General features: G+C 42.7%; 1 protein-coding gene across 2 annotated transcripts in view; it reads left to right on the forward strand.

Moving 5' to 3' along the window:
* Positions 1–8614: 8614 nt before the first annotated feature.
* Positions 8615–23249, forward strand: part of LOC121286457 (transmembrane protein 233-like) — a 43734-nt gene continuing 29099 nt past the window's right edge. For both annotated transcript variants that reach the window (XM_041203582.1, XM_041203583.1), the window contains exons 1-2: positions 8615–8842; positions 20418–20552. In XM_041203582.1, the coding sequence (XP_041059516.1) occupies positions 8663–8842; positions 20418–20552 (315 nt within the window). In that variant the 5' untranslated portion in view covers positions 8615–8662. The remainder of the gene's footprint in view (positions 8843–20417; positions 20553–23249) is intronic.

The raw sequence follows: 23249 nt of genomic DNA on the forward strand, positions 1-23249 counted from the left end.
ATGCATATATACCTTGTGAGCCATACAGTCCAAGGGGTCTACACAATTCCCAGCCCCTCGGTGCACTATGGCAGAAAGGTCTTAGACAGCGACCTTTCCCCATTGCGCCCCTGCAGTTGCTGCCCCAAGCTTTAGTGCATTCCTCAGCACATAGTCCTGGACTTTGGACTGTGCCAGTCTGCAACATTCGGTCTTATTTATTCCCTCTTGCCACCGTCCAATGTGTGGAGCTGGCTCCAACTGGAAACCTGCATGTGGGTGAACTCGGATCAGGTGATAGTTAGAATTGGCTTAATGTCGCCCTGCGATGACCCTGCCTGTCATGGGTTTGTTAGTAACCAGAAATAATAGAATCAAAAACTAAAACAATTCATCCCAAATGTGACTTTTTTTTAAAGACATGCATCTAGGTGATGAAGCCTTGTGGCGCAGTGAATAACAGCTGAAGCTCTGGGTTCAATTCCCACTTCAGGACTTGATGGCTATGGTTTATAATGTGGCCAGACATGTTGATTGATTATCAGCTTGTAAGTCCTTCCAAGCAGTAAGAGCGGGAGAGTTTCCTGGTTCAGCCATACTGCACAAGACAATGGGTAAACTACTGCAGTACATTGCCAAGCATAGTCACAGATCAATCTAATAGAAGCCAATTCCCTCTGTGGGCATGGTGCCAGGAGGAGGAGATATATGTTTTAAAAGCATCTAGGCCACTTCTTTTTCCATATTATCTTAATGTATCTTATGGAAGATACACTTTTAGTACATGTTAGTATTTTTGCTTTTTGACATTATCTCACTAAGAGTTTCGAGTTTGTGATCATCAGGGAATGGTAGTATTATCGAGCTGTAGCCTAGAGGCCTGGGCGAATGCTCTGAAGTCACGAGTTCAAATCCCACTGGCAGCTGGGGGAGTGGGTACATTATAAAATGCTGGAGGTTAGTGTGTTCGTGTGATCTTGAGCTTTTATTTTGAATTGGTTAACTCCTTCACTAAAGTCAGGGACAATGATCTGCCCTATGACAGAATTAAGGGTCCTTGTTTTCTAAGCTACGTTTGTGTCTAACGGGCTGTATTTAACCACACACCAGGAATGCCTGAGATGAGCAGTGACTGAGTCACACACGTCAAGCAGTGGGAAAAAATGCAAAAACTAAATACAGAGCTAACCAATTCACATCCAGCAGAACACAATTATCTATAATAACGTTATTGGTTTGAGGTAGCAAGTTAACCCTTGGTTTAAATGTCACTAAGTGCTTAACAATTATACCTTTTTCTGTAACTGTTATGTAATCAAAAATTTCGTTTGAATTTAAATAAATCCCTCGTTTATTCGTAGAATCTTACAGCACAATAGGAGGCCATTCAGCCCATTATGCCTATGCTGACTTTTTGAAAGAGCTATCCAATTAGAACCACACGCGCTTCTGATTCCCCAAACCCCCTGCAAGTCCGTCTCCACCCACCGCCCCCCCCCCCCCCCCAACCCCCTTTCAAGTAGATACGCAATTCTCTCTTGAGAGTTGCCAGTGAATCTTCTTGCACCACCTTTTCAGGCAGTACATCCTACATCTCAACAACAGGTCGTGGCACGTTTCATATTTTCAGAATATCCCAAAGCTACTTGCAGCCGATATATTAATATGGCTTATGCTGGCCCTGCTATTGGGTGAATAGGAGTGATCACAAAAAGTAATCTCATCCAGATGTTCAGCTGATGTTCTGAACTGTGAGCTCACAGCTCAAAAAAGTTCTCATCGGAACTTGGTTTCTGGCGAGTTTTTAGTCGGCCATTGGAAGTGTCTCTGATACACTTTATTTAATTCACGCTCCACTTCATCCATGCACTTAATTTGTCGTAATTTAAATTGTGAGCTTATTTTAATTCAATTAGATTTTATGTTTCGTTATATTAGCCGCATCTCTTCAGTTGTGGTGGGGGGGGGGGGGGTGGGGGGTGTTGGGGCCTTTTTATCCGTGATATTGGGGCAACCATTGGTTTATTTAAAGATGAGGCCAATGTTGCAGTGTCGTTTACTGGGGACTCGCAGCAGTCAGCAAAACAAGCGCAAGTCTCCCAACGTAAACACAAAACAGAAACTCCTGGCGGCACCTGTGGTGAGAGCAACGTTTCAGGTCGATGACCTTTCATCAGAACAGTAATGTGGTCTGCTCTGTTTTTAAGGGGCAGCAGCGGCTGGTGGTATCGCCCGTCTCCGGATTCACTGCCTCCTCTTTGACCCGCAAGGCAGCCGCAGTATGTCCTTCACAACCTGCAATGTGTTTCCCTGGGTCAGCACTATCCGGGGCAGGAGGACAGCGGGGAAGGGATCGCGTGGCATCAAAACCAGGGACTGAGGTCGACATTGTAAGTCCTGGAGTGACAATAAGTGCAGACCCATCACGCCAGTGTCAAGACTGGAACTTGCTTCAGCAGTTACTACATGTCACCATGTTACGAATCAAGCAAGTTTTTTTTATATAGCAAAATGTGTTTTCATCGAACACCGGACGTGCCAGGATGTTATTATTCAAAAAACCTTCAGCTTCCAGGAGAGATTTTAGCGGAGTATTACAATTTACAATTTGAATAAAGGTTGTGCGCCTGTCTGTGCACACACATGTCCTCCCATGAAGATCGCCTCCACCATGCTGGCCTGCTGTTCGAAGCTGTAAATCTTGCAGGGAACATTCCCGGAATATTAAACTTGGAACGATTTGGCGAATTAACAAATGAACAGCAGGTGCCTAACGCCGCGCCCTCACTTTTATTTGATACAATATTCTCTGTTTGACCTCCACGCAGTGAGTAGGAGTTATCCAATTTCAGGAGGTAGACTCTTCTGCCTGGGTACAAATTATTACATGAGCCTCGCTGCTTCCTGGTAACCCAATCCCGGATATCCTCTGTGTAAAAACATAAGAGCATAAGAGTAGGCCATTCGGCCCCTCGAGCCTGCTCCCCATTCAATAAAATATTGACATCCACTTGTGCTTGGACTTCCACAATCCATCTAACCCCGATAACCTTTGATTCCCTTGCCTAACAAGAATCTATCTACCTCTTCCTTAAAAATATTCAATGAACCCGACTCCACCACCTTCTGAGGCAGAGAGTTACAAAGTCGCACAACCCTCTTGAGAGAAAAAAAATTTCCTCATCCCTGTCCTCAAAGGGGGAATCCCTCATTTTAAAACAGTGGCCCCTAGTTCTGGACTCACCCACAAGAGGAAACATCCTTTCCACGTCCACCTTGTCAACATGTTAAGGATCTTAAATACTTTAATCAAGTTACCCCTCACTCTTCTAAACTCCAGTGGACACCAGCCCAGTCTGTCCAGCCTTTTCTCATAAGACAACCCGCTCAATCCAGGTACCAATCTAGTAAACCTCTGAAACGTCTCCAATGCATTTACATCCTTCCTTTAATAAGGAGACCAAAACTGCACACAGTAATCAAGATGCGGTCTCATCAATGCCCTGTATAACTGAAGCATAACATCCTTACTTTTATGTTCAATTCCTCTCATAATAAAGGATAACATTCCATTAGCCTTCTTACTTACTTTCTCCTGACATAGGATATACAGCAGAGAAACAGGCCATTCAGCCCAACCAGTGCATGCTGGTATTAATGAAACACTTGGAATCTCCTTCCATCATTCCTCATCTAAATCTGCCATTGTAACCATCTATTTCCTTCTCCCTCAGATGCTTGTCTAGTTTTCTCTTAAATGCATCTTTTCATACTATTTGTTTTAACCACTCTCTGTGGTAGCGAGTTCCACATTCTCACCACTCTTCTCAATTCCCTATTGGATTTCTTGATGACTATCTTACACCGATGGCCTCTAGTTATGCTCTTTCTCAAAAGTGCAAACATTTTCTCTGTATTCACTGTATCCAAACCTTTCATAATTTTAGGGACCTCTATTAGGTCACCCTTCAGCCTTCTTTGTTCAAGGGAAAAAAGACCCAGTCAATCCTTTCCCGATATGTATACCCACACATTTCTGATATCATTCTTGTAAATCTTCTCTGCAGCCTCTCCAGTTCCTCTATATCCTTTCCGTTAAATGGTACCCAGAACTGCACACATATCTGTCCTCAATGTGTTCTACACAACTCTCATTCTATGCCCTTCTGTCCAGTCTATCTAAGTATTGTTGTGTTTTCTTTCTCCAGTCTCCTGTGTAAGTTAGATGGCTCCATCAGATTCCCTGCAAGTTTTTTTAAAAATCTGATGGGAGATTATTTACCTGAAACGTTAACTCTGTTTTCTTTCCACTGCTGGACCTGCTGAGTATTTTCAGCATTTTCTGTTTGTATTACAATTTCGCTTGTTCCCATGTTCCCACCACTCCTCTATTTACCGCTTTATATGTCCCACCATTCCTCCAATCACATGTAACTGCACTCTTGCTATCCCTCCAAACACAGCTTTGTTTATTCCTGTTGCTCCTCCAATCACAGCTTCACTTGTTCCCATGCTCTGGCCACTTGCACCTTTGCCTTTGAGTTGGGTTCAGAGCTCATCCCTGTTCTTCAGCTACCTTCATACTCTCTGCAGCAGGGACCTGTGCTCCTATGCTGTGCTTTTAGATACTGTTTTAAATGTATCTGATAATAGGTGGAGCAGGACACAACTGGGAGAGGTTCAGCTTCCACTCGCATTGATAAAGGAGCAAACCAAAGCTGAAAGAAGAAAGAACTGAGAAAAAGATCAAAAAGTGGTTGAGTAAAATGGCCTGAGATGAGATGATGCTGAGAGTAAAATTCCTTAATGAGACCAAATCCATGAACCACTTACACTGAGACCAAATCTAGGGACCACTGAGACTATAAAATGGAAATCAGAGTGCCTCAGTGTGGAAAATGGTCATCATACTGAAAACTGTTGTAATGAAGGCAAAAAGGCAGATAATGAAGTTACCATGGTGCCATCAGATGGTGATTTATGAGGCCTGGTATATTGTCTGAAACCCTTTTCAGGCAGGCCGATAACTGAATGTAACCAGTATTATGCTTTAATCTGTATGTTCCAAAGTCTGTATCGCCAACATCTTTTTCTGTTTTAAATGTAGAAATGTAGAGGGAAAAAAATCATTGAATTAAAAATTGATGAAGTTGTGTTATGACTTGTCTATGTGAGATTAAAAAAAAACATGAAATGATGTGTCTAATGACAATTACATTATCTATAGTAGATTCTAACACCAACTCCTAAGTCTAACAGCCTAACCATCATCTCCAAACCTAACCACTAACCCTAAATTATGCAGTGTCAATGGCATGATGTAGTGTCATGTTGTAATGTCAATAGTTGTTACAACGTTACTGATGACACATGTTGGCTATGTTGTTAATCACTACTCTGAGCTGGAAAAGCTGGATCATCAAAAGGCACTTTGCAAAAAGTCAGAAGGGAGATGCTTTATTTGAAAAGCAAAAGATACAGAGCAAAGCACACGGATTTCCATGGAAAGGGAGGGCTTATTTTCCCCTTCTTGCAGCTTTCCTCAACATTATGGAGTACCCGGGAATAACGCTTACAAGATAAGTGCTTGAAGTTTGTAGCTAATAATCGCTAAAGCAGCCAGTTGCGCTTATATAACAGATAGGGAGTACAAGATGTCGAACAAGGCGGGTGTATTCCTAATCAGAAAGGGAAGTGATGCAAAGTGCTCATTAAGTATTCTAGTCTTGCCCTGTGCCCCAAAGCATATATTACTGTCTTTGTCTCTAATGGGCACCAGCCACCTCTTAACCACCTGCTTACTATTTACATGCTCATTGAAGATTTTTAGATCTTATACGTTAACTGCCATTCTATTTTCAGAGTCTCTCTTTGCTGTCTTACTTTCCTCTTCATTTCCCCTCTCAGCCTATTGTATTTGGTCTGGTTCTTGCTTGAGGAATTCACCTGACATGCATAATACACCCTTTTGTTTTTGTTTCATCAAATTCTCTATCTCCCCCATCACCCAAGGTTTTGGTTCCCCTACCTTTTGCCCTTGTTGGGCAAAGGCCAGACCCGAGGCCCTGTCTGCCCTCTCAGGTGGATGTAAAAATATCCCATGGCACTATTTTGAAGAAGAGCAGGGGAGTTATCCCCTGTGTCCTAGACAATATTTAGCCCCCAGTCAACATCACAAAAATAGATTTTCTGGTTATCACCAAAACATTTGTGGGAGTTTGCATTACAACAGTGACTATATTCCAAAAGAACTTCATTGGCTCTACAGTGCTTTGGGATATCCAGTGCTCATAAATGCAAGTCTCTTTATCCAAGACAGGCCTCACCCAGTCATTTGCTCCAAATAATGCAATGATTGAATCTAAGCAATAACCGTATTGGGGAGCAGCAGTACCTGTAAATAAAAGCTAAATGTAAGTAAGTACCAATGTAGTTCTCTCCATCTATAGTACTTCCACTTTAGTAACTTTTGCTGAATTTGTCCCATGCCAAGTGCCAGAATATTGAAATCAGGCCCAATGTAGAAAATTAGTTTGACACCACTGCTCAAGGGTATAGATACAGTGACCAGAACTATATGCAATATCTGAGGTGTGACCTAACTAGGTCATTGTACAAATTGAACACAACTTTTGAGGATTTGAACTAAACTGACTTTATATTATAACCCAGCCACCCAGTTGCTTTGCTAATTGCTGCTCTGCACCAATTGAACATAAACAAAAAGTCCATGAATACCTCTTTTTGCACTTCTCTCTCTCTCATTAGTTCTATCTCATTGCAGAGGATACAGGCTTCCTCTTTTTAATTCCTATACGTAGTACCTTCATTTTTCCATCTTGGACCCGCATGTCCTATTCATCAGCCCGGCTGCAAACTTATTAAGTTCTATTTCTAAGATCCAGAGGACCCCATTAAAAGAAGGATGTAAAAGTAATGGAAAGGGGGAAAGATTAATTAGAACGTTCAGCAGCTCTGGCAGCATCTGCAGAGAGAGCAACAGAGTTAACATTTCAGTTCTGTCATTGGCCTGAAATGTTGGGCCCGATTTTAACTCATTCAAAACTCACCCACTTGCTCAGGATTAAAATTGGGCCCACCAGCTCTGTTTCTCTCTCCATGGATGCTGCCCAATTTTCTGAGCATTTCCAATATTTTCTGGTGTTGTTTCAGATTTCTAGCATTTGTAGTATTTTGCTATTGTTTTCCATTGGGATATTACCAGGGATACAGGGTTATATTTGTAAAGGAATACTTTATAAGTATAGTTACAAAACCTCAAAGGTACTACTTTTTCACCAGTAACACAGGGTCAGAGATGAATAAACACTAGGTACAGGGGGTGAGAGATTAACACTAGTTACATAGGGTTACAGATAAATAAGCACTAGTTACAGAGGGTGAGAGATTAATAAATGCTAGTTACAGGGTTGAGATTAATAATTACTATTTACAGAGAGTGAGAGATGAATAAACACTAGTTAGCAAGGCAGATATTAATAAACACTAGTTACAGAGGGTGAGAGTTTTAAAAAACCATCAGTTACAGAGAAGGAGAGATAAATAAAGACTGGTTTAAAGGGGTGAAAGATTAATAAGCAGTAGTTACAGGGGGTGAGAGATTAATAAACATTAGTTGTAGAGGGTGAGAGATTAATAAACTCTAGTTACGGGGATGAGAGATTAATAAGGACTATTTACAGAGGGTGAGAGATTAATACACACTAGTTACAGAGAGAGATTAATAAGGACTAATTACAGAGGGTGAGAGATTAATAACCTCTAGTTACGGGGGTGAGAGATTAATAAACACAAGTTACAGGGGGTGAGAGATGAATACACACTAGTTACAGAGAGATTGATAAACACTAGTTACAGAGGGTGAGAAATTTTAAAAAACCACTCGTTATAGAGGGTGAGAAATTTTAAAAAGCGCTAGTTACAGAGGAGAGATAAATACTAGTTACAAGGGGTGAAAAATTAATAAACACTAGTTACAGGGGGTGAGAGATTAATAAACATTAGTTACAGAGGAAAGATTAATTAACACGATTTTGAGAGAGAAAGATTAATAAACATGAGTTATAGAGGTTGGAGATCAATTAACACTAGTTACTTGGGGAGGGAGATTAATAAACACTGGTTAAGGATGTTGAGAGATTAATAAACACCAGTTACAAAGGGAGAGATTGATAAACGCTAGTTACAGAGGATGAGAGATTGATAAACGCTAGTTACAGAAGATGTGGGATGAATAAACGCTAGTTACAGAGGGTGGCAGGTTAATAAACACTAGTCACAGAGGGAGAGATTGATAAACGCAGAGGGAGAGATGGATAGTTACAGAGTATGAGAGATGAATAAACATTAGTTACAGAGGATGGCATGTTAATAAACACTAGTTACAGTGAGTGAGAGCGGAAAAAGTTCCACTATTACGGACAATGAAGAAATCCAGTTAATACCCCTCATGGTAAATAGTTCCCGATCTGCAATTACCACTAGCTGACGGGTGGGCAGTGGTCAGTGTTGACTGGGCGCTAATGGGGTCTGTGACTCCAGGGTGGGTGTCCCGGTAAAATTAGGTCAGTGCTGACTTGCTCTGAGCTTGTCGGACAGCCCAGTCCTCAGTGTGAGTCGGAGCACAGCACCGAGAGGTCCTGGAATCTTCCAAACTCCCCTCATGTCTCAGACAGTCAGCAAAGCGGATCTGAAAGAATCGTTAGAAGAGGGTCCAGAGACCGGTCCTGACAATGGAGCCCAACAGGAGCAGATGCCTCGGAAATATATTTTTCTCACCATATTCTCTTGTTTCTGTCCATCTTATCCCATCAACATCGTGGCGTTCGTCTTTTCAATGATGGTGAGTGCGGGGGGGAGGAAGGATTAAGGTGAGGAGGGAAACTGCAAAAAGCGACGGCTCCTGATGTTATTAACTAGAGATTCCGAGCCTGGGACTCTTCTCATGGCCCGTCAACTTCAAACAAATAGTTTAATTTCCTGGGCGTGTTCTGTAAATCAGAGTTTAAAAATTTTCACTTTTTGAAAAGAAAACGTGTTGAATGACGATAAACTGGAAATTGCTGCCGCATGTGCGGGTGAGTCTCACGCAGTCAGGCAACTCCTGGACTCTATTTCAACTCTTTCTTGGACTCGAACTCAAGTTCTGTCGAAGGGTCATGAGGACTCGAAACGTCAACTCTTTTCTTCTCCGCCGATGCTGTCAGACCTGAGTTTTTCCAGGTAATTCTGTTTTTGTTTTGGATTTCCAGCATCCGCAGTTTTTTTGTTTTTATCCTGGACTCTGTCCTCGGAGGTTAAACCTGGAGTCGGCCACAGATCACTGGGCTGTAGTGTAAACAGATTCCTGTGCTGACTCCTCAGGCATCTGAGGAGGTCCCTCTGCTCTTGCTCTTCATTTGTTTCCTGTTCATCACCACCCATCACCCGGCAGTTTCTGCTCGCCTGGTTGGGGGGTAGACTCATTCTTAAACTGTATCACTAACGTGATCCACTTTCACTTATTTATTCTAGGGATGTAAGAGCCGCTGGCAAACCACTCCCCCCACCCCTTTATTGCCAATTTCCAGTGGCGACCTCAGAAGGCCCTTAAAAGTTGACTGTATTAGCCTGGGACTTGAATCACATATAGAGAAAGACTTACATTTATACCACGTTTTTCCCTCAGTAGTTCCCAAAACGTGCAATAGTCAGTGAAGTACTTCGAAGTGTGGTTACTGTTGTAATGCAGCAATGTGATGTTAATGTGGGGTGAGATTGACTGCCCTGGACATCAAGAGCCTATTTGACCCAAGTGTGAGTAACATTTGACATCTTTAGGAATCGGTGGCAGGGGTGAGGAAGGGTACTCTCCACTGCTTGGAGTCACGTCTAGCATAAAGGAAGATGGCTGTGTTTGTTGGAGGCCAATCATCTCAGCTCCAGGACATCACCACAGGAGTTCCTCAGAATAGTGTCCTCAGCCCAGCCATCTTCACCTGCTTCAATAATGACCTTCCTTCCATCATAAGGTCAGAAATGGAGATGTTCGCAGATAATTACACAATAGTCAGTATCATTCACAACTCCTCAGATACTGAAACATCCACGCCCATATGCAGCAAGACCTGGACAACATTCAGGCTTCAGGTTGGTAAATGGCAAATAACATTCACACCACATAAGTGCCAGGTTATGACCTTCTCCAACAAGAGAGAGTCTCCCCTTGACATTCACTGACATTACCATTGCTGAATCCCCCATTATAAACATCTTGGGGGGGGGGGGGGGGGGGGGGGAGGAGGTGGGTGGTAACCATTGACTAGAAACTAATTGGACCAGCCATATAAATAATGTGGCTACAGAAGGAGGTCAGATACTGGGAATTCAGTAGAACTCACCTCCTGACTCCTCAAAATCTGCCCACATCTATAAGGCACAAGTCAGGAGTGTGATGGAATACCTCTACACTTGCCTGGATGTGTGCAACTCCAACAACTTTCACAAAACTCAACACCATCTAAGACAAAACAGCGCACTTGATTGGCACCTTATCCACCATCTTAAACATTCACTCCCTCCACCACTGATGCACAGTGGCAGCAGTGTGTACCATCTACAAGATGCACTGCAGCAAATCACCAAGTCTCTTTTGACTGCACCTTCCAAACCTGTAACCTCTACCACCTGGAAGGACAAGGCCAGCAAGCGCAAGGAAACATCCCCACCTGCAAGTTCCCCTCCAAGTCACACACCATCCTAACTTAGAAATATTTTGTTGTTCCTCCACTGTCACTGAGTCAAAATCCTGGAACTCCATTCCTACCAGCACCCTGGGTGTACCTACACCACATGAACTGCAGTAGTTCAAGAAGGCAGCTCACCACCACCTTATCAAGGGCAATTAGGGGTGGGCAATAAATGCTGGTCTTGCCAATCATCACATTGATATCACATTCCCACATCCCATGAACAAATAGAAAAAAAACACAACAGCCACGTTGTGCACAGCAGGGTTCCAAAAACAAAACAACATAAACGACCAGATAATTGGTGATGTTGATGAGAGGATAAATGTTGGCTAGGACTCCAAAACAGCTTCCCTAATCTTCTTCAAAAAGTGCTATGTGATCTTTCACATCCACCTGAGAGGCCAGACAGATAAGCTGACATGCCATTTGAACAACACTCTCAGCACTACACTCAATATCAGCATAAATTATGTGCTTAAATCTCTGGAGTGGACTTGAACCCACAACCTTCTAACACGGAGGAAAGAGTGCTACTGCAGAGCTAAAGCAGACACACAATTTTGTTTTTGAAAAATATACTTTATTCATAAAATATCTGAAAGAACATTACAAAACATTTCTAAATACCATCACAAAGAATGCAATCAGATTTAACTTTTACACATGGATCATGAGGTACTTCAATCCAATCAATGAATATTACAGTCATTTCAATGTGGTCATTACAGACAGTCAGACAGTGCAATGGTATTGGAGTTATCGACATACATCATGTTGCACTCTGCGGTGCTTCAATACAATTATGATACTTTTAGTATTCACTACATACATTTACTGTGAGTCGTAAAGCTGACATACAATATAGGTCACACCACTTAAGGATGGCAGGTGCCCCTTTCTGAATGGCATTAGTAAGCCAGTTAGGATTTTACGACAGTCTGACAGTTTTGTGGTCACTCTTACTGCTACCAGCACTTTAAAAAAAATCCAGATTTTTTAAAGACTGAATTCAAATTCTCAAATTGCCAAGATCGGATATGAATTAACATCAAATATTCGGTGCTCAAACTGGCTGTTGTGTTTTTGTTCCCATTTGTTCACAGGAAATGGTGGTAGAGGCAGTAAAAAGTACCTGGATCTGCACCTTAAGTGCTGTAAGCTGCAGGGCTATGGGTTGGGTGCAGGAAGGTGGGATTAGAAAGGGCACCTGGGTGTCCTCGGGCTGGCGTGGATAAGGTGGGCTGAATGGCCTCCTTCTGTGCTGTAACTTTTCAATGGCTCTATATGGGAATGTGATGTCCATGTCATCCATCTCATCATAATCAGCCTAAGTGCTCCTCACTTTGTTTCTTCTGATTTAAGGATTTGTTTATTAGTTATTATCTTGCCCATGAATTTTTAGTACGTTTTTGGAGCATAATTCAAACAGCTTCAGTCCCACTTCAATGTTCAGTTTTCATCTGGGTACAACTCTGATGCACAGCCATGATATTTAGATATTCTCCTTCTTACCATCAACTGGATTTTAGTCATAGAGTCATAAAGTTTTACAGCATGGAAAGAGGCCCTTCGGCCCATTGTGTCCGCCCCAGTCATCAAGCCCCTACCTACTCTAATCCCATTTCCTAGCACTTGGCCCATAGCTCTGTATGCTATGGCATTTCAAGTGTTCATTTAAATACTTCTTAAATGTTGTGAGGGTTCCTGCCTTTACCACCAGTTCAGGCAATGGGTTCCAGATAGCCCCCAACCTCTGAGTGAAAAAGCTCTTCCTCAAATTCCCTCTAAATCTTCTGCCCCTTACCTTAAATCTATACCCCCTGGCTATTAACTCCTCGACTTATGGGAACAGTTTCTTTCTATCTACCCTATCTATGCCCCTCACAATTTTGCACACCTCAATCAGGTCCCCCCACGGCCTTCTCTGATAAGGAAAACAACTCCAGCCTATACAGTCTCCCTTCATAGCTGAAACGCTCCAGCCCAGGCAACATCCTGGTGAATCTCCTCTGCACCCTCTCTAGTGCAAATCACATCCTTCCTATAGTGTGGTGACCAGAACTACACATAGTACTCCAGTTGTAGCCTAACTAACATTTTATACAGCTCCATCATAACCTCCCTGCTCTTGTACTCAATGCCTTGACTAATAAAGCAATAATTCCATTGCCTTCTTAACCACCTTATCTACCTGTCCTGCTGCCTTCAAGGATCTATGGACATGCACACCAAGGTCCCTCTGATCCTCTTTACTTCTTACGGTCCTGCCATTCATTGTGTACTCCCTTGCCTTGTTAGTCCTCCCAAAATGCATCACCTCACACTTCTCAGGATTAAATTCCATTTGCCACTGTTCTGCCTATCTGACTAGCCCATCTATATTGTCCTGTAGTCTAAGGCTTTCCTCCTCGCTATTTACCACACTACCAATTTTTATGCCTTCTGTGAACTTACTGATCATACCTCCTACATTCATGTCTAGTTCATTAATGTACACTACAAACAGCAAGGGACCCAACACCGAACCCTGCAGTACACCACTGGACACAGGCTTCCAGTCATAAAAACAACCTTCGATCATGACCCTCTGCCTCCTGCCACTAAGCCAATTTAGATCCAATTTGTCAAATTTCCCTAGATCCTATGGGCACTAACTTTCTTGACCAGTCTGCCATGCGAGACCTTGTCAAAAGACTTACTGAAGTCCGAGTAGGCTACATCAACTGCACCACCCTTATCTACACAGCTAGTCACCTCCTTGAAAAAAATTATAGGAGGTTAATAAACCTCCATGACTGTGTGTATCTGAGGTCTCTATTTGTCTATTCTGGAGCCTATCTAACTCAGTGCTGCCCACCCATGACTTTATCTGTTTGACTCAGTGTTATTGACCTAATTGCCAGGTTGTGTACTTAGTCAGCGCTAGGTACCTGTGCATCTATCTGACTCAGTGTTATCCATGTCTCTGTCTGCCTGACTCAGTGCTCTCCATCTGTCTCTATCTGACTCAGAAACTATCTGCCTGTATCTGACTCATGCTGTCCATCCTGTGTCTTTGTTTAATCCAGTACTATCTGTCTGTGTCTGCCTGTATAAGTATAGGTATCCACCTATGTCTGCCTGTCTGGGTCATAGGTATCTGCCTGTGTCCCTCTGTGCCTGACTTAGTGCTGTATTTGTGGGTGTTCCCAGCTCAGCATCCGATGTTATTGACTGTCTGCGTACACTCTAGGTGACACAGCTGATGCTGAAGCCTTCAAACATTTCTGAACTTAAATTTTCTTTTTAGTATCCACTCATTTTTATTACTATAAGATCATTAAACTCAAGTTTACAATGCAAATTAGGAAATGCTCATTTTTCATTAACATTTGGCATCCATTCCATTTCTGGGTCCATGCACTTTCTCACAAGAAGTGTGAGCTCCTTTGAGAGTTCCAACAGTGTACACTGTTGAAAGAAAGTTAACAACACAACTCCCTGGATTGTAATGAATGATAGAGCTTGTGCACACCAGACACAAGTGGGAATGCAACATGATGGTTGTCCAGAGGCCTGGACTAATGCTTCAGAGGCATGAGTTCAAATCCCACCATGGAAACAGGAGGAATTTAAATTGAATTAAATAAATAAATCTGGAATAGAAGCACTAGCCTCAATAATTGTGGAACTATCAGATTGTCATAAAAACCCATTTGGTTCACTAATGTCCTTTAGGGAAAGAAATCTGCTGTCCTTACCTGGTCTGGCCTATATGTGACTCCAGACCCACAGCAATGTGATTGTCCTTTGCAATGTCCTAGTTTGTATCACTCTGATACAGAAAGACCAAAAAGTCTAAAACTGGACGGACTGCCTGGCATCGACCTAGGTACCAGATACGCCAAAGGCACACCCTGTGCAGTTGTTCCTGCAAAGTTCTCCTCACTAACATCTGGAGACTTGTGCCAAAATAGGGAGGGCTGTCCCACGCAACAGCCTGACATAGTCTTCCTCACCAAATCATAGCTTATAGCCAATGTCCCAAACTCCTCCATCACCATCCCTGTGTATGCCCTTTCCCATTGGCAGGACAGGGCCATTAGAAATTATAGCACAGTGATATACAGTGGGCCGGTAGTGATCCTGAGCATTCTTAACATTGACCTGGGGCCCCATGAGCTCTCATGGCATCATGTCAAATATGGGCAAGGAAACTTCCTGCTGATTATCACCTACTGCCCTCCCTCAGCTGATGAATTAGTACTACTCCATGTCAAACGTCACTTGGAAGAAGCACTGAAGGTAGCAAAGGCATATAGAATGTACTCTGGGTGGCAGACATCAATGTCCATCACCAAGACTGGCTAGGTAGCACCAGTACAGACCAGGTTGGCTGAGTCATGAAGGACACATCTGCCAGACTGGGCCTGTGGCAGGTGGTGAGAGAAAACAAGAGGGAAAAACCTACCTGATCTCGTCGTCACCAACCTAACAGCCTAGCATATCCCTCAAACTAACATTACCATCAAGCCAAGGGATCAATACGTAAGCAAAATACTGCAGGTGCTGGAAATCTGAAATAAAAACAGAAAATTTCCGGAAATACACAGTACATCAGGTGGTATCTGAGGAGAGAGAAACTGGGTTAAAATGTCAAATTGATGAACTTCCATCTGAACAGTTCAGTTCCATTTGCAACTCCTTTGATGCAGTGAGACCTGGACAACATCTAGACCAAAGCTGGCAAGTGGTAAGTGACATTAAAGGTCATCAACCTGAAATGCTAAATCTGTGGTTCTCTCCATGGATGCTGCCAGACCTACTTGCTGTTCTTAAGCCAGGGGACCAACCCTTGTCAAATGAAGAGTGCAGGAGAGAATGGCAGCAGCAACACCAGGCATACCTAAAAGTGAGGTGCCAACCAGCTGAAGCTACAACACAGGACTACATGTATGCTAAATAATTGAAGCAGCTTGCTATAGACAGAGCTAAGCAATCTCACAGTCAAACGATCAGATCAAAGCTCTGCAGTTCTGCCACATATAGTCATGAATAATGTTGAACAATTAAGCAATTAATTGGAGGAAAAAGCTCCACAGACGTTTTCAGTTTTATTGATGGCAGATCCTAGCACTTCATTGCATAAGGTTGAAACTTCTGCAACCATCTTCAGCCAGTAGTGATTGATCCATCTTGGCCTCCTCCTCAGGTCACCAGCATCACAGATGCCAATCTTCAACCAATTCGATTCACTCCACGTGATATCAAGAAATGCCTAAAGTCACCGGATACTGCTAAGACTATGGGCCCTGACAACATGCCAACTGTAGAGCTGAAGACCTAGCTGCACCCCTAGCCAAGCTGTTCAAGTACAACTATAAAACTGGCATCTACCCAACAATGTGGAAAATTGCCCAGTTTGTCCATAAAAAGTAGGACAAATCCAATCTGGCAAATTAACACCACATCAGTCTACTCTTGATCATTAGAAAAATAATGGAAGTCATCATTGACAGTGCTATCAAGTGACACTTACTCAGTAATAATCTTCTCACTGATGCTCAGTTTGGATTCTGCCAGGACTACGTGGCTTCAGACCTCATTACAGCCTTGGTCCAATGTGGACAGAAGACTTGAATTACAGAGAATGAGGTGAGAGTGATTGCTCTTGAAGTAATGCAGCATTTGACTGAGAGGGGCATCAAGGAGCCCCAGTAAAATTGGGAACATGGGCGGAAAAGTCTCTGCTGGTTGGGAGTCATAGCTAGCACAAAGGAAAATGGTTGTGGGTGTTGGAAAACAATCATCACTGCGAAGGCATTGCTGCAGGAGTTATCATTCCAACAATCTTCCATTGCTTGATCAATCATCTCTCCATCATAAGGTCTGATGATTGCACAATGTTCAGTTCTATTCACAACTTCTCCAGTGCAGCAAGACCTGGACAATATTCAGTCTTGGGCTGATAAGTGGCAAGTAATATTCGCGCCACACAAGTCCCAGGCAGTAACCATCTCCAACAAGAGAGAACCTAACCAAATCTCCTTGACATTCAATGGCATTACCACCACAGAATTGCCACCATTAACATCCTGGGGGGGTTACCGTTGACCAGAAACTTAGATGGACCAATCACATAAATATAGTGGCTATAAGAACAGGTCAGAGGCTGGGAATTGTGCAGTGAGTAACTCCCCTCATGTCTCTCCAATGTCTGTCTACCATCTACAAAGCACAATTCAGGGATGTGATGAAATACTACTCATTGGCCTGGATGAGTGTAGCTCCAACAACACTCAAGAAGCTCGACACCATCCAGAACAAAACAGTTTGTTTGATTGACACTCTATCCACCATCTTAAACATTCAATCTCTCCACCACTGGAGGACAGTGGCAGCAGTGTGTACCATCTACAAGTTGCACTGCAGCAACTCACCAGGGCTTCTTAGACAGTGGCTTCCAAATCTGCAACCTCTACCACCTAGAAATAAAGGGCATCACCTGCAAGTTCATCTCCAAGTCACACACCATCCTGACTTGGAACTATATTGCTGTTTTTTAACTGCCATTGGATCAAAAACCTGGCATTCCCTTCCTAACAGCACTCTGTGTGTTCCTACACCACATAGACTGCAGTGGTTAAAGAAGATGGCTCACCACCACCTTCTCAAGGACAAAAACAGATGAACAATAAGTATCAGAAATGCCCCCATCCCATGAACGAATACAAAAACACCGGTTTCAGTGGTGCCAGAGCACATCAAACCATTTAAAGGGATAGGAAAAGGGAGTCTCTGGGGATTTTGCACCATCAGGGCCTTCATGACCCGAATGAGAGAGGATTCGTAGATGTGCGCCTTGTCAATGTTGATTGTGCCTGGAGACATCAGATGGAATACGGCTGCTGGTGACTGTGGATCAAGGGCCGAATTAATTGAATGGGAAGTGAGGTCGTACATAACGGAGACTGAGTTGGAAACACTGTGAAATTGCTCAAAGCCCCACGTTTATGCAAGAAGTAATGCAAGTGCCTCTAACCGTGTGAGGCATCACTTTGTTTTTTCCACTGTTTAAAGTGAAATTTACTTTTTTATTTGAATTATCCTTTACCTGTTATTTAATGTTTGAATGATGTTTTTAGTAGTTACAGTAAAAGTTTTAAAAAGTGAGATCTTGTCTTTCCATGCTTCATAGGGATTCCTTTCTTTTAAAAATTATCAGTCTCTACAGGAACTGCAACAAGCAGGGGGCTCATCCGGAATGTCGAAATGCTGAGACAGGAAAATGGGTACACTGGAATTTTCCAGAATTTAAACAAACAAGATTTCACCTTTACTTTAGCTGTATTCATTGGCAATCAACCTTTAATGCCCAGACATTTCTAGAGAGAGGGGATTTATCTGTTGGTGCCTTGGATCAATTAACAAAGATTAATTTGAAGGCTGTAGCAGAGGAATTAAGAGTCGACTTGAAATCAGGAGTTCGGAAAGCAGAGGTTGTTGAAGTAGTGGCTCAGCAGTTGAAGCTTAAGGAGGAAGAGGATGCCTCTGCTAATGTTCAGGTCAAATTAGCAAAAATTGAATTAGAAATTTGAAAGAGAAAGAAAAATTAAAGATGAAAGAAAAATTATTAATTAAGAAAAATTAAAAATTTTAAAAGTTGAATTAGAAGCAGAGGTAAAGAAGAAAAGGAAAGAGAGAAATGAAAAGAGAAAGAGAAGAAAGAGCAATGCGAAAGCTTGAATTCAAGTTAGAAAGAGAGAAGTGAGAGAGAGAGGAAAGGTGTAAGGAAAGAGACAGAGAATTGGAAAGAAACAAGTTTAAAGCCTGTGCGTTGGAGGAGAACGGTGAGGATGGTCCAGAGCCAGCACCTTAAATTTGTGATTTTGCAAAGAATGTTCGCTTGGTACCTAGGTGTAGTGAGGAAGGACTAGGAATGTACTTTGTGTCATTTGAGAAAGTTGCTACAAAACTGAAGTGGCCAAAAGAAGATTGTATCATGCTCCTACAGAGTGTTTTTGTGAGAAAAGCTTTGAAGGTGTACTCATCTTTTTCAGAAGAGCAATCAGATGACTATGAAAGAGTAAAGAATGCTCAGTACCCCTTTGAGTTATTACCAGAAGCCTACAAACAGAAATTTAGAAATTTGTAAAGAAAACAAAGTGCTTAATTACTACCCCACCACCATCCCCACACTCCCCACCCACCCTTCCCACCACCCTACCCCCAACCCACCCCCACGCCCACCCCCAATCTGTGTTACCCGCAATTCTCAGCTGCTACATATTCTCTCCTCCATGAAAATATCACGGCCAATAAGTTACAAAAATTCTAGGCTTTGTATAACATAAGAAGCTGTGTTACGTCTGATGTGAAGGGAAAAACAGTAGAGTGGTTTATCCATGTTTATTTAGGTATGAAGAAGATGCAAAATCAGAGACTACATGCTATGATCAGTAGAGCATTGGCACACATCTTGCCCTGTGCCATATACAGCAAACCAAACTACCCCACCCCTCTATTTTGAGCCAAGACGCAAGAAGTGTTTGAGTTTAATACTTTGCTAATTGTAACAATGAGCAGGATTGGTTGCCCTGAAAACCGCTAAATTGCCAAGGTATGTGCACATGCTTTAGAAATGTTTAATCCATTTACAGGTCAGAGCATGATGCCTGAGGGACTGCCCTGTGGAGGCCATAATGAGGTTTGCACCATGATATGCTGTTACAATCCATATCGCATATCATAATTACTTTTCCTTATGGTTTTGGAGGGATATAGTTTTCATAAAAAATAGATCTGGCAACCTGATTTAATTTGAGAAGAAGGGGTCATGTTGACTGTGATCATGTAAAATGGGTAGTCAATGGAAATAATAATCAGGAGAGATGTAAAAGCTTATTTGCCCTCACTATTTTTTCCTATCACAATATAATGGATTTATACAGTGCCTTTATAAAACATTAACATTATGAACACTAAACACTAACATTATAAAACCTTTCAAGGTGCTTCATAGGAGCATTGTCAGGTAGAATTTGACATAGACCAACATAATAAGATATCAGGACATAGCTCGCTCAAAGAAGTAGGTTTTAAGGAGCATCTTAATGTGGAAGAGAGGTTGAGAGCCAGAGAGATTCAGGGAGGAAATTCCAAAGCTTGCAGCCTAGGCAGCTGAAGGCACTGTTGCCAATAGTGGTCAATGATAATGGGAGATAAGCGGTAAACCAGAATTGGAGCAGCACAGAGGGCTGTAGAGCTGTGGAGGAGGTTACAGATATGGGGAGGGGCGAGGCCATGGAGGGATTTGAGCACAAGGATGAGAATATTTAAATCAGTGTGTCGCTGGTCTGGCCAATGTAGGTTAGCGGGCACTGAGCGATCAATGAACAGAACTTGGTGTGAGTTAAGAGAGCAGCAGCAGAGTTTCAGATGAGCTCAAGTTTATGGTGGGTGGAAGATGGATGGCCAGCCAGCAGAGTGTTGGAATAGTCAAAACTGCAGGTAACAAAGGCATAGGTGGGTATTAGCAGCAGGTGAGTTGATGCAGGGTGGAGATAGGTAATACAGTATTACAAAGGTGAAAGTGTGAGATCTTGGTGATGCAGAAGGTATAGCAGTATTCACTGTGCTAAGTACCAGTCTGATCACTAAGTTAAAGTAAACATGATTTGATACTAATGGTTGCTTTCTATCCTTCAGGCTCTACGCAGCTACAATGAGGGTGATATTGATGGAGCCAAAAAACTGGCACACATTGCGGTGTTGGTTGCCATAGCAGCCATTATTATTGGATTATTAATTATCGCAATCTCTTGCGTCGTTCACTTCACTGTGGTAGGCTCCTTTCACTTTACATCTTTTAACCTGTCTGGCTTTGAAGTACATCTGACATTTGGAAGTTGATGATATGAGTTGAAGTAATACAGCTTTGGTAAAATTGATTCAGAATTATCAGCAGTTTGTTATTTCATCTTCTTTGATTCATGGAAATGGTTTATTAAAGATTTTTTTGTTTCATGAAAGGTGGCAAAAGGAATAATAAAATCAGGATAAGAATGAAACTCTGCCTTCATGAAAGGGCAACAGTCAAACTCTAAGATATTAGACAGGTAAATAAGGACTGTGCTGCCTGATTGAGGAGATGTGAAACTGAGAATAACAGACTGAGAATGTCAAAGGGTTCAGTCCCTGACCTGTGCGGAGTTAGCTGACTTCAGTTCGGTCAAGATGCTATGATAAGGGGAGATGGTGATATGATAGTAATGTCACTGAACTGGTAATGCAGAGGCCCAGGCTAATGCTTTGGGGACATGGGTTCAAATCCCACCATGGCAGTGGAATTTAAATTCAATTAATAAACCTGCAACCTAAAACTTGGTCTCAGTAATGGTGACCATGAAACTATCATTAATTGTCATAAAAACCTATCTAATATCCTTTAGGGAAGGAAATCTGCCATCCTTACCTGGCCTGGTAACCACATAACTCCAGACTCACAGCAGTGTGGTTGACTCAGCTTTTTTTTATTCATTCTTGGGATGAAGGTTTCGCTGGCTAGGCCAGCATTTACTGCCCATCCCTAACTGCCCTTGAGAATGTGGTGGTGATGAGCTGCCTTCTTGAACTGCTGCAGTCCATGTGGTGTAGGTACACTCAAAGTGCTGTTAGGAAGGGAGTTCCAGGATTTTTGACCTAGTGACAGTGAAGGAACGGCGATATATTTCCAAGTCAGGATGTTGAGTGGCTTGGAGAGGAACTTGCAGGTGGTGGTGTTCCCATATGTGTCTGCTGCCCTTGTCCTTCTAGATGGTAGCAATTGTGGGATTGGAAGGTGCTTTTTAAGGAGCCTTGGTGAGTTTCTGACCCCTGAAATGCCCTCTGAAATGGCCTAACCACTCAAATCAAGGCAGTTAGGAGTGGGCAACAAGCGCTGTCCTTGCCAGCGATGCCCACATCCCATCGAAGAATAAAAAAAATTGTTGATATTCCTATGACTTTCTCCCAGCTTGTTTGCTGCAGTGTCCAGGAGATTAACCTCGAATTCCTGGACTGTTGGCAAACTTAACTCCTGGCCATTGGCCCCGAGTTGAAACATTGGGGAGAAATTTCTCCCCGTTGGGGGGGGTTGGGCGGGAGCGGGCATGCGCGCAGCTGATCACCGCCCGTGATCAGCTGGGTGCCGCCATTTTATGTGGGTGGGCCTCAATTGGCATGATGGGCGCCCGGAAGTGCAGAGTGCTCCGTGTGCGTGTGCGGGATGGGGGGGGTGCGGAGATGCCTGAGGCACAGAGCTGCCTCAGGGAGACTAGTTTAAGTTCAAAAAAGTTTAATAAAGGAAAAAAACATTTTTAAGACATATCCCCTCATGTGAAACTGTCACATGAGCTCGGACATGTCTATTAATTTTATTAAAAATTTTTACAAGACTTTAAAAACCTTCATGAAACCTCATCCCGCCCATGGATGAGGTTTCATGATAAATGCTAAGGCCACCTGGGCTCTTCACCTGCCCGCTAACCTTAAGGTTGGATGGACAGCTCAGTTAGTTGTTTCAGTTGATAATTAACTGGCCTTAATAAGACTTTGACAGTTCCGCAGGCGCGCAGCCGACTCCAGTGCACGCCCACCGAACTGAAAATCTGAATGACGTGCAGTGACGTCAGGACGCATGCCCGACATCATCGTGCGTCATTTTAGGCCTCGGCGCGTGGGGCCTGCCCCTGTTCGTGGAGCCGAAGATTCTGCCCATTGTCTTCCTGAAAATTGACCTTTTTAAGAATTAACAAAATGGTGGAATAATACCAAACAATTGTTTTTTCATTTTAAAATGTCTTAATATTTATTGAAGTTCACTCAGTTCAAATTTGAGTGTTTGTAATTTTTAAAAAAGCCTAGGAGGCATAGGAATATAATAGCAGAATCCACAGTGACACTATAGGAGAGGGCACAGTGTTATCTTTGGAAAGGTGGCCGTTCATGTTTAGAGATTTTCGGAGGATAAATTCTGTGATCTTGCCTGCACTCCTAACGGGAAGTCACATTCAAAGAAGGTGCAGTTCAGACAACCTGAGCCCTTTAATCTGGAGCTACCATTTATTTTAAACTTTTCACGTTTGCAGTTGGAGAATAACCGATAGGCAAAAAACGTAAAAGATAAATAACATTAAGAGATCAGCACCATGCAGTATTCAGTGGATTAGTAACATTACAATAACAAACTGAAATACAAGCTTGTTACAAGTCAAGGCATCTGAGGTAGGATTAAACAAATCGACAATATCATTAAAGGTTCATATTCACTGGATAAGAATGGTGAACATTTCAACAAAGAACGAGGGCGGGATTTTCTGGCCCCAACTGCCGCGGGGATCGTCCGGTCGCACCAAATGTCAGTGGACTTTTGGCTGGTCCGCTGAATCCCCTGTGGAAAATCCCAGCTAGTCAAAGAGAACCATAGGACATTTATTCAGACTGATAAAGGACCAGGAAATAAAGTCAGTTTGCGCCAGGAAAGGCCAACGGTTTCATTTT

This window comes from Carcharodon carcharias, chromosome 13 (genome assembly GCF_017639515.1).
Source record: "Carcharodon carcharias isolate sCarCar2 chromosome 13, sCarCar2.pri, whole genome shotgun sequence".
NCBI classification, from domain to species: domain Eukaryota; kingdom Metazoa; phylum Chordata; class Chondrichthyes; order Lamniformes; family Lamnidae; genus Carcharodon; species Carcharodon carcharias.